At 43.2% G+C, this 16,677-nt stretch overlaps 1 protein-coding gene and 1 long non-coding RNA gene across 2 annotated transcripts; one reads left to right on the top strand and one right to left on the bottom strand.

The window, feature by feature from the left end:
• Nucleotides 1-2,466: 2,466 nt before the first annotated feature.
• LOC146395803 (uncharacterized) lies at nt 2,467-6,295 on the bottom strand. Its single transcript, XR_014829632.1, has 3 exons — nt 6,077-6,295; nt 5,902-5,986; nt 2,467-2,593 (listed from the first exon to the last, which is right to left on the bottom strand). It is a non-coding gene; the product is annotated as an uncharacterized LOC146395803 (long non-coding RNA).
• Nucleotides 6,296-6,527: 232 nt separating this feature from the next.
• On the top strand, nt 6,528-16,075 carry TSN (translin). The gene is made up of 6 exons (XM_005671638.4): nt 6,528-6,727; nt 8,149-8,242; nt 9,473-9,569; nt 11,149-11,264; nt 12,394-12,473; nt 13,333-16,075. Exons 1-6 carry the CDS (start codon nt 6,662-6,664, stop codon nt 13,564-13,566), a joined length of 687 nt encoding a protein of 228 aa, XP_005671695.2. The 5' UTR covers nt 6,528-6,661; the 3' UTR covers nt 13,567-16,075.
• The last annotated feature ends 602 nt before the right edge of the window (nt 16,076-16,677 follow it).

Raw genomic sequence — 16,677 nt, 5'->3', positions numbered from 1 at the left:
ATCTGGTGTTGCTGTGGCTGTGGTGTAAGCCGGGCAGCTGCAGCTTTCATTTGACCCCTAGACAATCGACTCCAGAAATTCTCTGGTGTCTCAGCGGGTTGGCTCAGGGCAGGTAGCTGCTGCAGTTTCTATCCCTGGCCAGGGAACTTCCTCCAGTCCTGAGCGCAGTCAAAAACCAAAACCAAAAACGAAACCAACCCCAAAACAATACTCGTGCCCTTGAGGTCTTGCTAACCATTAATTCTTTTCTATTTATCTTCTTTCTTTTTGCTGTTTAGGGCTGCACCCTCAGCATAGTTCTCAGGCTACAGGTTGAATCGGAGCTGCAACTACCCGCCTACATCACAGCCATAGCAACTCCACATACCACAGCTCCTGGCAACGCAGGATCCTTAACCCAGTGAGCAACGCCAGGGATGGAACCCACATCCTCATGGATACTAGTCGGATTCGTTACCACTGAGTCACAATGGTAACTCCCCTATTTTCCTTTTTCACTTGTTTTTTGAGCTCTTATTGTGCGTCCCTCTGCTGCTGCCTTTGGGGAACTTAGAGCTTGGGGGGAGGGGCAGATAAAGGACGTCTGAGGGTGGGTCTGGTGCTATGTGAGATACTGAAGAGATTGGGGGAGAGGCATCCTGGGTGGCAAGGAGGGCCTCCGGAGGAGGTAGCTTTGAGCTGAGACCTGAAGGCATGGGGAGCAGGCATGGAGGTCTTAGGCTGGAAAGAAGGGACCAGCCATTGTGGCTGGAGCTCAGCAAGGGGTGAGGACCAAGGGTGCAGGTGGGAGCTCCAGGGCTCTGCTTGTCAAGGTTGAAAGCTTGGGTTTTATTGTAAATGCAGGGGAATGGGAGGGTTTTATGGAAGGCTGTGGTTGTTCATACCTTTCAAATAACTCCACTAGTTAGGGTGGCAGGTGGACTGAAGAAACAGGGAGTCAAGGCTACAGTAGTAGTCCATGCCAGCCAGTATGGGAGACAGAGGTGGCAGATTGCCCAATGAAAACAAATGCACTACCTAAAATTTGGGTATTACGTTTTCTCCTTCCGATTTTTCTTGTAGAGGGCAGAGGCTTCTTGGGTAGAACAATTTTTCACTGGACTGTGTGTCCCACTCTGCCTTGGCACCCTGTCTCCAGCACCTGATGTCAGCACCACCCTTCTCCCCCCAAGTCACTTAACAACCAAATGCCTCCAGACACTTCTACAGACCTGAGTGTGTGGCTGCGTGTGCTCAATGAATGTCTCTCCTTTCTTTTGCCCCCACTGACCACCCACCATGCCACCCCTCTGTGGGAACTCAATAGTGGCATGTCTTTCCTATGGGGCCACCATCACCACCTATGCACTGGAGCCCCTGGCAGGGGATGGGGTAGGTAGCATGGTGAGGGCTGATGTCAGAGCTTCAGGGTAAGGCAGGGTGTGCTGAGTATCTAGGGAGCTGGGTCTTGGGAACAGAAGACTCTGAGAGGTGGGGCTGAGGTGCCTACCCAGCCCTGCTCGCCTTCCTCCTCTTCTCCTCCTTTTCCATCCATTGTGCCTGGTCCCTGAGGGGTCATCCAACCTTCCAGCTATGAGTCAGCATGCTCAGCCCTGCCTGGCTGACCCTTGCTCAGTCACAGGGCTTTTGGGCTGAAAGGGACAATTTTAGGGGAAGTGGAGAGAAAGTGTCATTTGTTTCATTAGTCTCAATAGTGCAGCCTCAGGACATGTCACCTGACAACTAAAAATTCCGCCTGTATTCAGTTTAGGGCCACAGGACCTGAAGTTGGGAGGGAAATTTTCTTTCTCTGTCCTTCTCTGTGACTATCACCTTGGCCACATCTTGCCCTGTGCCAGGTCTAACTTCATGCACAACCCCGAATCTAGACCCTGAGTGTGGCAATGACCTTGGCAAAGCGGGGGGGGGCGGGGGGGGGGCTCCTGGAGGGATGGGGGTGGGGAGAGTGGAGAGGGGTAGCTGCTCATAGGGTTCACTGCCCTTCAAGGAAACTTGTAGAAGTGTACCACCTATAACAGAGTCTTCAGTACTATTAAATGAGTCATATTTTCACCCTTAAATGAGCCCAGAATGTCTACAGTGTTAACATTCACACTCAGGAGAGTGCAGCCAAGTGGCCAGGGGGATGGAGATGAGTTCAGTTTCTCTAGAAAGAGATTTGGCAAAATCTGTCAAGGACTTTAAAAATAGGACTTATTGGAGTTCCCACTGTGGCTCTATGGGCTAAGAACCTTACTAGTATCCATGAGCATGTAGCTTCAATCCAGTGGGTTAAGTATCTGGCATCGCCTTGACCTTTGGTGTAAGTCACAGATGTGGCTTGGATCCTGTGTTGCTGTTGCTGTGGCGAAGGCAGGGAACTTCATATGCCTCAGGTGTATCCCTAAAAAGACAAAAACAAGCCAACAAAAAAAGAAGACTGGTGGAAATTCCTGCTGTGGCACAAGAGGATCCGTGACATCTCTGCAGCGCCAGGATGCAGGTTCAGTCCCTGGTGCAGTGCAGTGGGTTAAATGATCCAGTGTTGCTGCAGGTGCAACATAGGCCAAAACTGTGCCTTGGATCTTCTCCCTGGCCCAGGAACACCATATACCTTGGGGCAGCCAAAAAAAGAAAAAAAAAAAAGGACTTATCAAAGCAATGATCTTATCATTTAAAAAATTCTAATTTTTTCTTTTTTGTTGTAGTCGACTTACAATAATTTCAAGTATACAATTTAGTAATATTTTTATAGATTATACTCCATATAATGTTGTTATACAATATTGGCTATTTCACTGTGCTGTACATTACATTCCTGTTACTTGTCTATTTTATACCTTGTGGTTTGAACCTCTTAATCTCTGACCCAATTTGCTCCTCCCCCCATTAGTCCATTACTCTGTGTCTGTGGAACTGCTGCTGCCTTGCTATATTTAATCGTTTGCTTTATTTTTTAGATTCCTCATAAAAGTGAAAACATACAAGAGTTACCATGGTGGCTCAGCATTAATGAATCTGACTACTATACATGATTTGATCCTTGGCCTCGTTCAGTGGGTTAAGGATCTGGTGTTGCCGTGAGCTGTGGCATAGGTTGCAGTCTCAGCCTGGATCTGGTGTTGTGTGACTGTGGTGTAGGCTGGCAAATGCAATTCTGATTTGACCCATAGTCTGAGAACTTCCAAATGCCATGAGTGTGCTCATTAAAAAAAAAAAAACAGTGAAAACATACAGTATTTGTCTTTCTCTGCCTGACATTTCACTAAGCATACTGCCCTCCAGGTCCATCTATGTTGTCACATTTGGTAAAATTTCATTCTTTTTTATGGCCAAGAAATAGTCCATTGTATGTATACATATATAGGCTACATTTTTGAAACTATTCATCTGTTGATGGACACATGTTGCTTCCATATATCGGCTATTGTAAATAATGCTACTCAGAACATTGACATGCGTGTATTTTTTCAAATTTGTGTTTTTCTTTTCTTTGGATACATACCCAGGAGTGGAATTCTGGATTGTATGCTACTGCCATTTTTAATTTTTGAGAAATCTCCCATAATGTTTTCCACAGTAGTTGTACTAACTTATATTCCTACTAACAGTGCAGGAGGGTTCCCTTTTTTCCACATCTTCACCAATACTTGTTATTTATTGTCTTATTGTCTTTTCTTTTTTTTTTTTGGCTGTGCCTGTTGCATGTTCCCAGGCCAGGGATCAAACCTGTACCACAGCAACAACCCTAGCTGCTTAAGAGAAAATGCCAGATCCATAACCTGCTGCATCACAACAGAACTCCTGTTTACTGTCTTTTTGAAGATAGCCATTCTTACAGGTGAGAGGTAATATCTCATTGTGCTTTAGATTTGCATTTTCCTGATGATTAGTGATATTGGCCACCAGTATTTCTAAAAGAAATGATCTTAAATCCTGATAATGGCTTACAAAGACTTTCATCACAATGCCATTCATAACAGAAAGAACTGGAGTTCCCTTGTGGCACAGTCGGTTAAGGACCTGGCATTATCACTGCAGCAGCTGAGGTCACTGCTCTGGTGCAGGTCTGATCCCTGGCCTAGGAACTTTTGTATGCCTTGGGCGCAGCCAAAAAAAAAAATAAAAAGTTAAAAAAATTAGTAATACGGCCCAAGAAATAGCAACAACAACAACAACAAAAAAGACAAAAAAAAAAAAAAGAAAGGAATTCCCGTCGTGGCGCAGTGGTTAACGAATCCGACTAGGAACCATGAGGTTGCGGGTTCGATCCCTGCCCTTGCTCAGTGGGTTAACTATCCGGCGTTGCCGTGAGCTGTGGTGTAGGTTGCAGACGCGGCTCGGATCCCGCGTTGCTGTGGCTCTGGCGTAGGCCGGTGGCTACAGCTCCGATTGGACCCCTAGCCTGGGAACCTCCATATGCCGCCGGAGCGGCCCAAGAAATAGCAACAACAACAACAACAAAAAAGACAAAAAAAAAAAAAATTAGTAATAGAAAGAACTGGAAGCAACTAAATAACCCATGATAAGGGACTGACTGGGTCAATAAACATGACATGTCCACTCCACAAAAAAGTCACATTAACAACGTTTCCATTTCAAAAATTATTTTTAGGAGTTCCCGTTGTGGCTCAATGGTAACAAACCCGACTAGTATCCATGAGGACTTGGGTTCAATCCCTGGCCTTGCTCAGTGGGTTAAGGATCTGGTGTTGCCATGAGCTGTGGTGTATGTCGCAGACCCAGCTCGGGTCCCATGTTGCTGTGGCTGTGGTGTAGGTCAGCAGCTGCAGCTCTGATTAGACCCCTAGACTGGGAATTTCAATATGCTGCAGATGCGGCCCTAAAAAGACAAAAAAAAAAAAATTATGATTATTATTATTTCTGTCTTTTTGCCTTTTCTAGGGCCACTTCCCACAGCATATGGAGGTTCCCAGGCTAGGGGTCTAATGGGAGCTGTAGCCGCTGGCCTACTCCAGAGCCACAGCAATGTGGGATCCGAGCCTTGTATGCGACCTACACCAGAGCTCACAGCAACGCCAGATGCTTAACCCACTGAGTGAGGCCAGGGATCAAACCTGCAACCTCATGGTTCCTAGTCGGATTCATTAACCACTGCACCATGATGGGAACTCCACAAAAAAATTATTTTTAAAAATGGTAAAAAATGAGAAAATGTTAACTTTAAGTGATAAAGGTTATAAAAGAATGAGAAACATGAAACCTTTAATAGGAAGATGTGCGAAAAAGAGAATTCCCAAAATAAATTTATGTATATGAATGATAAGAGCATGGTGGTTAAGACAATGCATTTGGATTCCAGTTTCATCAAGCACTAGCTGCATATGAGCTTAGGCAAGCCAATTAATCTGCTACCATATTTACTTCATTTATAAGATGAAAACAATATCAAGTTTGCAGAAGTATAATGAAGATAAAAATATGATTCTTCGTGTAAAGTTTTAGAATAATGTCTGGCACAATGCAAACAATAATTTATCATTTAGGTGATATAAGCCATCATTTTCATTCATTTGGCGTGCAGTCTACACTCACACACACACAGTTGTATTTGTAGGGTGGATGTATGAGATAACTGTAGGTCAAACCAAATCATTACAGCGCTGGCCTCCAAAAAGGGGAATTGGGGGAAGGTATTCGTTGAGCGGAAGAGAAACTCCCCATCCTACATGCTTAAAAGTTCATATAATCTAAACAAAAGGCAATACAATCCCTGCGAAGACGTTAAAATTAAAAACAAGCACAGAGAGAAAAAAATTCACTCTCAATCTATCCCCTTATTTGCAATCCCACATACACGTTTATTTTTCCCCGAGTACTTTCTTCAGGCACAAACTATTTTTTCCCCTATTTTTACAGATTGCAATGTACACTCTTACGCACCTGGCTTTCTATGCGTACCTTTTAGTACTGAAGCGTTTTCCCTCCAACTGCTGTTTTATAAAATATCATGTACAATCAGTCCTCCGTATCTGCAGTTCGGCACCTACAGATTCAACCGACCCAAGATAGAAAGTATTAAAAAAAAAGTTCCAAAAAAGCAACTTGATTTTGCTGTGCACCAGCAACTACTTACGTATTTACATTGTATTTCCAACTATTTCCACAGTGCATTTTATTAGGTGTTACAAGTAATACCTAATTACAAGTACTTAAAATATTACAAGAGAACGTGCATAGGTTATATTCAAATACTACGCCACTTCAAATAAGGACCTTGAGGATCCTCAGATTTTGGAATGGTGCAGGGATCACAGGACCAAAACCCCAACAGGTTACGGAGGTTAGACTGTACGAGCTAACAGCGGATTGGTTCCAATCCTCCAAACCCAAGGCCCCCTCCCTTAGGCCCACAAGCTCTGAGGACCCCTTCTCGGGCTGTCTCCGGTGGTGCCTGTCGGAAGAGCCTCGCCCGCCCTGCCCTGCTTTACGGGCTCCCGTCTTCCCTTGCGGCGGGAAGCGCCTCAGGCGGAGCGGAGGACAGCCCGGGCTCCTGAGCGCCGCGGGCCTGAGAGGACCCCAGCGGCAGTCTTAGTGCAGGGCCGGGTGGACGCGGCGGCGGCGGCGGTAGCGGGCCTTGAGACTGACTGCCGTGGTTGTTTTGGAGCGCATTTGGCAGGCCACCTTCGCCGCCCTGGCTGACAGTCGTGCGGCCGGCGCCATGTCTGTGAGCGAGATCTTCGTGGAGCTGCAGGGCTTTTTGGCTGCCGAGCAGGACATCAGAGAGGTAAGCTCCCCATCCCTTTCCCACGTCTTTGCCTAGCTGGGCCGCACCACCCAGCCCTTTTCCGTCGCTCAGATTCGAGCGGTGGGGAGGCCTCCGGGGGTGGGTTGCTTCCCCTCTTGTTTCGGCTTAGGGCATCTCCTTCCCCCTGCCCCTGATTCTGCTTGCAGATCCTGACTACCTGTGTTCGGATCTTGGCTCCTCGTCATCACGTACCTCATTTATTTGGGTATCAGTTTTCCTCTTTTGTAGCGCTGGTTTATGTTGAGGGCTCAGTTAGCGCTTGGGACTCAGACATCGCGCGTTTGCTGTGTTTGTTGTTGGTGTATTAAAAGCACACGTGCGCCTCCTCTCTTTAAAATGCCTATGGCTTTTTATTCCACCTAGGATAACAATCCAGACTCTACTGTGGCCCACCGGTCTCTCTCTCCAGTCTCATTTTACGTCATCTTCTGTTGTGTGTTATTCCTCTAGTTTCCCAAATAGTTTCCTGCCTCACGTCTTTTGCAGGTACTGCTTGCTTTTCCTGGAATGCACTTCTTTCCCATTTCTCCTGGCTATTTCATGTTCTTCTCAGCCTCACAGTCTAAATTATCTTTTCCCTGTTATGTTTTCGGGTAGCGCACTACCATTTTAATAAAAGCTTGTGCAGAGTTCCCGATGTGGTGCGGTGGTGACAAACCCGACTAGTATCCATGAGGATGCGATTGGATCTTTGGCCCCGCTCAGTGGGTTAAGAATCCAGCGTTGCCACAAGCTCTGGTATAGGTCGAAGACGCGGCTTGGATCCCACGTTACTGTAGCTGTGGCTTGGGCCGGCAGCTGCAGCTCCGATTTGAACCCTAGCCTGGGAACTTCGATTTGCCGCGAGTGCGGCCCTTAAAAAAAAAAAAAAAAAAATCGAAAACAAAAAACCCCCCACGAAACTTGGGTGGTCATTATTTTTTTAACCACCTGTCCTACTCTAAATTGCATGGTAAAGGGACTGTCTGCTTAGTTCCTCAATATTTACATAAGGCCTAGAAATAAGCTCAGTGAATGTTGCAAAATGAATGAATGAAAAGTACCCAATCATTGTATTGTATTTCATTTTTCTTTTTATGGTTTACACTTGACTACCTCATTTTTAGTGTTCCGGCAGGATATTTAGGGTGAGTGGGTGGCTGTTACCCTTTGAAGTCTTTATGAGGAATCTAAGGTTTTTTAGTGACTTCTTGAAGGTCTCAGAGAGGAAGTAAGTGGAAAACTGAGAATTCAAACCTAGATATTTTGTGAACAATTTATGTCCTTGTAAAGGTTGTGTTTTGAATGTGTATGAAGGTGTCATAGATCAAATGTGCTGTTAAATACATTTGGTTTGAGGTTATGACAATATAATAATTATGTTGAATTTATTTCATATTTTGATCTTTAATTCTTTCTAGGAAATCCGAAAAGTTGTACAGAGTTTAGAACAAACAGCCCGAGAGATTTTAACTCTACTCCAAGGGGTCCATCAGGGTGCTGGGTTTCAGGACAGTAAGTTCTTTGTTTTGATTTTGAAGGTTTTTATCCAGTTTGTTGGTCTTTTGTATAAAGAGTTAATTTACCTCCAGAAGACATATCCAAATCTTTATCATTTTACTATGAAAAATGTCCCTCATGCTTTACGGTGAGTAGAAATTGGAGAGTAGGTGAGTTGATCATTTTATAGGTTTACAGAATTCTGTGTATACTGTTTTCATGTAGGTCGAAGTAGAAATGTTTTCCCTTGTGGTAGAGTTCTTCTGATGATTGTGGTAGTTTCATAGCTCTCTTGTGTACCTAACAACTTTTATTTGGTTCTTTTTCTTAAACCCAACCTTTCAGTCATTGAATATGATTTAATATGCATTTGTAGATAATGGGCCAGTGTAAAATGTTCTCAATGCATGTACAATCAGCCTCTTGAATAGAGATCAAGCTTAGACATGGAACCGCTATTGTAAGATGTAGCTAGCACAACTAAAAGAGCTGAAATAATATATACATACATATACATATATATATATATATTTTTTTGCCTTTTATATGGCGACTCCTGCGGCATATGGAGGTTCCCAGGCTAGGGGTCTAATCAGAGCTGTAGCCGCCGGCCTATGCCAGAGCCACAGAAACTCGGGATCCGAGCTGCATCTGCAACCTACACCACAGCAACGCTGGATCCTTAACCCACTGAGCAAGGGCAGGGACCGAACCCGCAACCTCATGGTTCCTAGTCAGATTCGTTAACCACTGCACCACGATGGGAACTCCCAAGAGCTGAAATATATTTTCAGATGGAGAATGAGATCATAATGTAATTTACAGTTGTCAGGGCAAGTCACTTTTCTCAATAATATGGAGTTGGTTAGCCTGATTGAGAGTAATTATAAAGCTACTTTTGGACCCCATATGGGAGCTTCTAGCAGTCCACTTTAGGCACCCTTTGAGGACAGACTAGGAGAGACAACCTAAAGATGAGGTTATTTATGACAGTTTACCAGTGTGCTTCCCAGTCTATTCCCTTTTAGCAATTTTTTTTGTTTATTTTTCAGTAGGGAAATTAGATAGGAAATTTTGAGAGCCAGACCAAAAGCAGAGATGCATGCCCTACCTTTGGCCTTGAGATTTAAAAAAAAAAAAATTTGATTTATTTCCAGGTAGACTACATAGATTATTAAGCAAGAACTGTATTTGAAATTTGGTTGAGTCTGTCATTATTGCATTTGATTATCTTTTTGTGATCAGTTCCAAAGAGGTGTTTGAAAGCTCGAGAACATTTTGGTACAGTAAAAACACATCTAACGTCTTTGAAGACCAAGTTCCCTGCTGAACAGTATTACAGGTTTGTAAGACAAGTAGCATATTTTATAATGTTAAGTGAAAAAAGGGAAGAGAAAAGTTATATCTATTGAATGATTGCTTAGACCTAGGTAAAAATTCCTCTCCTAAGAAGAAGCAACAGAAAGGAAGAGGAACTGTTAATGGTGGTATTTTAATGGTGAAAAAATTGATTTTATTTTTTTTCTCCTTTTTACTTTCAAAATTTCTTTAAAGAATGTGTATAATTTTTACAATGAAAAACTAAAAAGAAAATGTGTGTTGTATGAAGGTCAAAATAGAGAATATGTCTTTAAATATTTATTACTTGTGGAGTTTGATGAATTATATCTATGCTGTTAAGATTATGGGATTACGTGGCAGTATCTCAAGTTAAGTTTTACATTAAAGCTTGAATTTCACTGCTAAGTGACATACGCAGCTTTATATTTTATGCCATATCTCATTGAATCTACAACAGTATTAATTTTATATACACTGTTATTTTACATACCACTGGGGAAAAAATTCGTTGTTAATCATAATTGTGAAACATGAAAGTTGTACAGTGCATACTCACATCACAAAAAATAGTTAGGACATGTATATGGGGAGCAGACAGTGTAACCTCACAAGATTCTTTAAAGGCAGGGGCTGGCAAACTGCTGTGGCCTGCTGCCGTTGAGAGTTTACATATGTATGTTTATATTTTAAAGTGTCATTAAGAAAAGAAAAACAGCCAAATAAGACTGTGTGATAGAGGCTGAAAGTGTCCCACAAAGCTAGCTAGCATATTTGTTGTCTGGCCCATCACAGAAAAGGTTTGCTGAGCCTGCAGTAGTTAGGTGATAGCTGCCCACAGAGATGTCTGACCGTAATGTGGGCAGGGTTGGTGGAGACCGTGGTCTTGGAGGTCACACCCAAGCTACCCTCTAGCCACTTTGGCCCTCAGTGTTTTCTTTGACCTGGGTTGTGTTGAAAAATGATTTTGAACTTGTTGCCACATTTGAAGATCAGGAGGCATAGCATAAATTTCTGAGGATTGTAAAATTTCCTGTTTCCTTTTCCACCTTCTTCTAGCCGAGTTTAACTACAATATCCCAACGTTTTTAAGGTCACCGCTTTAGTGACTGCAAATGGCAATTATTTCTTAGATGTGTGAATCAGGAGTTTCTTGATACCCTCATTCAGAATGTAGGAATGAGTCAGGTGCTGAGGCCGACAAACACTTGGCAGTTCTCATCAGTCTTCATTCACCAAATTTTTGTTTTTCTCAGAGCAGGGTCATTGTTTTTAGTGACTAAACTTCTGAAACACAGTTGTGCTCTTATCAAACATAATCTTCTGGTGTAATTTTTGTGTTCATCAAAATCAGACCATGCTTCTCATTTATTAAACTTATAATAAGTGATTGTTATGAATTTGAGCTGGCAAAATTTATATCAAGCCCATTGAATATACTTGAATGTCTTCCTGCCCTTAACATGTTTTATGTCTTGGAATTTCATGTGAGGTTTTATAAGGATTCCCTTCCTAGACTGTTTTGGCCATGACTTTAGTGCACTGTGTTTTTAACTCCCTGATCCCTGCCCCTCACTGTGCAGGTTTCATGAACACTGGAGGTTCGTGCTGCAGCGCTTGGTCTTCTTGGCGGCCTTCGTTGTGTACTTGGAATCAGAAACCCTAGTGACTCGAGAAGCGGTTACAGAGATCCTTGGCAGTGAGTGTCCTCCGTCAGGGCTACCTGCAGGGTCAGGCGCCAGAGCCTGATTTGGGGTGTGGGGGGCATGCTTTCTATTTATGAAAACAAGTAAGACCTAAATGGGAAAGTGGTTACTTGGAAACACAAAAGCTAAAAATATGTAGTGGGTTGCTCTTTGTGCTTGGGTGTTTCTTTTAGTTTTTAAAAACTTCAAGATTACGGAAAAGTTGGAGTTCCTGTCTTGGTGCAGTGGTTAAGGATCCGATGTTGCCGTGAGCTGTGGTGTAGGTTTGCAGATGCGGCTTGGATCCTGCATTGCTGTGACTGGTGTAGGCTGGCGGCTACAGCTCCGATTAGACCCCTAGCCTGGGAACCTCCATATGCCGCGGGAGTGGCCCTATAAAAGGCAAAAAAAAAAAAAAAAAAGATTACAGAAAAGTTGAAGGAACAGAACAGTGAACATCTGCATATACCCCATTCAGTCCACCGTTTTGTCCTGTTCTGCTCAGTCTCCTCACTGAGTTTGCATTGGTAGGGGTGTGTAAACTGTGTAAAAGTCAGGTGCAGATTCTGTGACTCCTCCTTTAAGTGCTTCAGCATATACCTTCTAAAAACAGATATTCTCCAACAGAACTGGGTACGATTCTTAATGGTATTACTTTTTGAAAGAAGAATGGAGGGAAAATTGAATTTGAGAGCTCAAAAAAATTCCATAGTGAGGTCTATTTGCCACGAGTGTGTGTATGTTTAATAGAGTTTTGGGGAGTTCCCGTCGTGGCTAAGCAGGTTAGGAACCTGACTAGTATCCGTGAGGATTTGTGTTCAATCCCCAGCCTTGCTCAGTGGGTTAAGGATCCAGCATTGCTGTGAGCTGTGGTCTAGAACAGCAGCTGCAGCTGTGATTAGACCCCTAGCCTGGGAACCTCCATATGCCATGGGTGTGCCTTAAAAAGCAAAAAAAAACCCCACAACAACAGCAACAACAACAACAAAAAGAGTTTTGAAAGACTTGTTCTTTTTTTACTTTGAGAGAAGTGTATGTGTGTGTGTGTGTGTGTGTGTGTATGTGGTTTTTTTGTTTTTGTGGGTTTTTTTTATGGCAGAAGTTGTATTTACATCATGACATTGTCTTTGTTATACTTTTTAGTTGAGCCAGATCGGGAGAAGGGATTTCATCTGGATGTAGAAGATTACCTCTCAGGAGTTCTAATTCTTGCTAGTGAACTGGTAAGAAGCTTAGTGATTTGCCATTGGCCTTTTGATTGTCCCACTTCTTTGTCAGTTTTTTTTTAATGGTACAAAAATTCAGGAAGCTTCATTCTTTTCTAAGCCTTCTTTCGGTCAGTGGGTAGTTGTTGACTGTGCTATGTGATGTTTTGCTGAGGTGGCAGTTCACATGATGAGGTGGCTGTGCACACTGGCCAGTGTGTGAGTTTGAAAAGACATAATACCTCTAACTTTAAAGGAAGTGACAAAGCATATGTTCCTCGTAACTATGTGAAATCATATAATTGTTTGGGGTAACAATTAAACTGTAAAATTATATAAGTTATTCTTACCTTTATCCCCTCAATCTCTCTCCTGAGAAATCATCCTACAAAAATAATTCAAAAGAAGAAAAAGAGGGAGTTTCCATTGTGGCTCAGTGGTAACAAACTGGACTAGTATCCATGAGGATTCGGGTTTTATCCCAGGCCTTGCTCAGTGGGTTAAGGATCTGGCGTTGCTGTGGCTGTGGTGTAGGCCAGCAGCTGTAACTCCAATTTGACCCCCAGCTTGGGAACTCCCATGTGCCGCAGGTGCGGCCCTAAAAAGCAAAAACAAAAACAAGAAGAAAAAAAAACTGTATAAAGGTGTCCACTCTATAGTCTTACTCCTATTGATGAAAAAATGTAGACCACAAAAACTCCAACAAAAAGGAGATGATTTCTTCAGTTATTAAGTAAGTTAGTGAGTGATACCAAGCAGTTGTCACAGTGAAATTATGAGGGGCAGTAGGGAAAAGCAGGGTGGGCTGCAGGTCTTGGGTCTTGTCTGTGGCCTGGAGGAGGGGCCCTGCCGTGACTCATCCTCTCTCTCCGTGCAGTCGAGGCTGTCGGTCAACAGCGTGACTGCAGGAGATTACGCGAGGCCCCTGCACATCTCCACCTTCATCAACGAGCTGGATTCCGGCTTCCGCCTTCTCAACCTCAAAAATGACTCCCTGCGGAAGCGCTACGACGGCCTCAAGTATGATGTGAAGAAGGTGGAGGAGGTGGTCTATGATCTCTCCATCCGAGGCTTCAACAAGGAGACGGTGGCGGCCTGCTCGGAGAAGTAGGAATCCCACCTGCCCGCCTGCCCTGGCAAGCTCTGCACTTGCTGTTCCTAACCGGTTGTGTGGTGTGTCAGAAGTGAAACACTTTTATAGGGGTGAAAGGATGGCCTTTATAAGGACAGATTTCTTGTTGTTTTGGTGAATTTGCTCTGTAATTCAGTGTATTTCAGTTCTTTCCAAAACTGTAAATGTCAGTCTCCCGGTAAAGTCCTTTTCTTGCTTACCCTGACGCTGTTGCTGTACTGATTGAGAAGTTTCCTGTCGTGTTTGTGATTCTTCCAGAAGTGATTCTTGATGTTTTCTATATCCAGGTTAGCCATCGGTACCCAGATACAGCCTGGATACGTATCAAAATAGATGATTACAAAGGATGGTTGCCAAGCAAAGGAAACTTATTTTCTATTTTCCTTCCTTATTTTAAGCCTTGTGAATAAATCAGATGTTGAGTTTTTTTGCAGGGGAATTACAGCCCCAGGGTTCTCTCTCACTGCCATCTAAATATAAAAGATTAAACTGCAAAGTCAAGTCCAACAGATTATTTTGGGACATTTTTGTATTAAGGGTTGAGTAACATCATTTGGCTCTCTTTACCAGGTAGGGAATAGGGTTAGTGTTTTAAGACACCTCTGTTTTCTGATGTTGCCTTAACATTCTGCAATTGTAGCAATTAAAAATTGTCTCCACACACATCTTGAGCTAACATTTCATATGATATGTTTCTAAGCTTTGAAACCTTTTACTTAATAGCCAGGTGACCATTAGGTCTGGAAGTGTGAAGCCGCTTAGTGGAGTTAATTCTCAACACCCTGACTGGGAAAGTTCTGAGAGAAATATGCTATGCTTTATCTGGAAGAAAGAGAAAATCTTGAATTAAAAACAAAAAAATTAGCTGACTTGGTAATGATCTTTAATTTTTTTTTAAAATTTTTTGGCTGCACCTGCGGTGAACAGAAGTTCCTGGGCAGGGATGGAACCTGCCCCATAGCAATGATTAGAGCCACAACAGTGACAGCGTGGATCCCCAGCCTGCTGAGCCACCAGGGAACTCCTGGTAATGATTATTAGAGTAAACAATCCAGTTTGTTGATTATCCCAACAGATATGTTTTAGATTTGCAGCTTGGGGCAGGTCACATGTCTTATTGGCAACACCCCCCCACACACACACCATTTTCAGATAGTACTTGCCTTGTAACTTCTGTTGTTGAATTGAAATTATGAAAATGGTGACGTCATCCACAGTATTTGGGAGTTAACGGACAGGAAGGTGCCATTGTGTACAGAATAAAATGTATTTGGAGGTATCACCCTCTCATGCCTAATGCCAGTGTGGGCTTCCTGTTTGTACAATGACATTCGGCATTGCCAGCAGAGCCGTTATCAGGCTGAGTTAAGGACTGACCACGTTTTCCGTCATGAGGAAAGATGTAGAAGTGAGGCATGAATTGCTGTGCATTGTTAGAAATAGAACATTTTTCTTGACAGCTCTTTCTGCATAGGGAAAAGTTTGTAGAAAGAAGGAATTTGGATCTCAGAGTGCCAGGACAGTCATCAGAAATGTCAAGTAATAGCACTGCCCAGATTGAGCATAAAAGGCTTTGAATTGTATGATCAGATTTATGCAATAAGTTTGATAATAGTTTTTTTTGACTCTTCAAGTATCCATCCTGCTTGAGAATAGTAAAGTTCTTGGCAGAAGTTGTGGATTTCAGTTGTAACAAATATGTTTTAAGTAGAGGAGCACATTCTGGTTTGGTAACTCCTTTTGAGAATGTAGAAGTGTCATGTTTCTAATTCTTCTGTTGTGTTTGTTGCCAGCTTGTCCTAAAGCAATAAAAAGTTTCTTCTTTTTTTTCTTTTTCTTTTTTTGTAACTTTGTGAGCTGCCATGAGAACTCTACTATTTGAACAGTAACTACTGAATGTTTTTTGAGGCTGATGAAGCCCAGGGGTGATAAGCACATATTCCTGTGTAAGAGTTAAAGTAGTCGAAAGATAGCAGCCACTGGGAGTTGTGTAGTATAAAGTGCAGGAAAGCTTGGGAAGTTAAAGGCATTTTAACTGAATGTTGAAAAGCCTTGGCTCTAGTTTTAGGACACTAGATTGCTTTTTCTTACTTTAGAAAATCAAGTAGGGTAGAGAAATAGAAATAAATTAGTGGATCCTTCCCTTCCTTCCCTTCTCCCCCCACCCCCTTGCTGCATATGGATGTTCCCAGGATTTGCCCTATTTTAAACTTGAACAGTGAGTAATGCTTACCAGGATGTAATAAAAAACGAAAGCTCCTTTGGCAGTGTTTTATCTTTACTTAAACAAGTGGCCAAGAAATGTGAGGAATATGCAGGTTGCTGCCGAGATCGTTTTGTGACTGTGTGCTTGTTTCTTGCTCTAAACTATTTGTCCTAGGTGAAGTACCGATAACATGCTTCACACCTCTCCCTAAGGAGGAAGTAATTTGCTTTCTTGGTGTTCGCTGTAATAAGCCTTAAAATAAAAATAAATCATCTTCCTGGAGTTCCCATTGTGGCTCAGTAGTTAACGAATCTGACTAGGAACCATGAGGTTGTGGGTTCGATCCGTGCCCTTGCTCAGTGGGTTAAGGATCCGGCGTTGCCATGAGCTGTGGTGTAGGTCGCAGATGCGGCTTGGATCCCATGTTGCTGTGGCTGTGGCGTAGGCTGGTGGCTACAGCTCCGATTGGACCCCTAGCCTGGGAACCTCCATGTGCCGCAGGAGCAGCCCAAGAAATGGCAAAAAGACAAAAACAAACAAACAAACAAACAAACAAACAAAACCCCGAAAAAACCATCTTCCTTTTCCCCATACGACAAATATATAAGGGCCGTGACATTGACCAGAGTGGTTAGTTGAGTAAGGATGGAGTGAAGGAGATGGAGGAATCCGGCCTGTTGGGCTTCTGGCCTGGATAACTTAGGGTTTAGGTGCTGTTCACCAGGGTGGGGACTGGGAGGAAAGGATGTCTGCAGGGGGCTGGGCAGACAAGGGCCTTGCTTTTGGACGTATTGCGCTCAGCGTGTCATGGAGCACCTGCTGGAGCTGTCCAGTAGGACTCTGGGTGTGTGGGAAATGGGGAGCCTGCCTCCAGAGCTTTGGGT

The sequence above is a fragment of the Sus scrofa genome, chromosome 15 (assembly GCF_054392235.1).
Source record: "Sus scrofa isolate SSC_HxYL_T2T_F1_AM1 chromosome 15, Sscrofa_HxYL_maternal_Yorkshire_Landrace_v2.0, whole genome shotgun sequence".
NCBI classification, from domain to species: Eukaryota; Metazoa; Chordata; class Mammalia; order Artiodactyla; family Suidae; genus Sus; species Sus scrofa.
Note: the sequence above shows the minus strand (reverse complement) of the source record. Positions and strands in the feature narration are given on the sequence as shown.

Bases quoted from the DNA above. Each gene is read 5' to 3' on its own strand.
- TSN (XM_005671638.4), top strand. From the start codon at position 6,662: ATGTCTGTGAGCGAGATCTTCGTGGAGCTGCAGGGCTTTTTGGCTGCC. The intron at 6,728-8,148 runs GTAAGCTCCCCA...AATTCTTTCTAG, and splicing joins CCGAGCAGGACATCAGAGAG to GAAATCCGAAAAGTTGTACA. The intron at 8,243-9,472 runs GTAAGTTCTTTG...TTTTGTGATCAG, and splicing joins GGGTGCTGGGTTTCAGGACA to TTCCAAAGAGGTGTTTGAAA.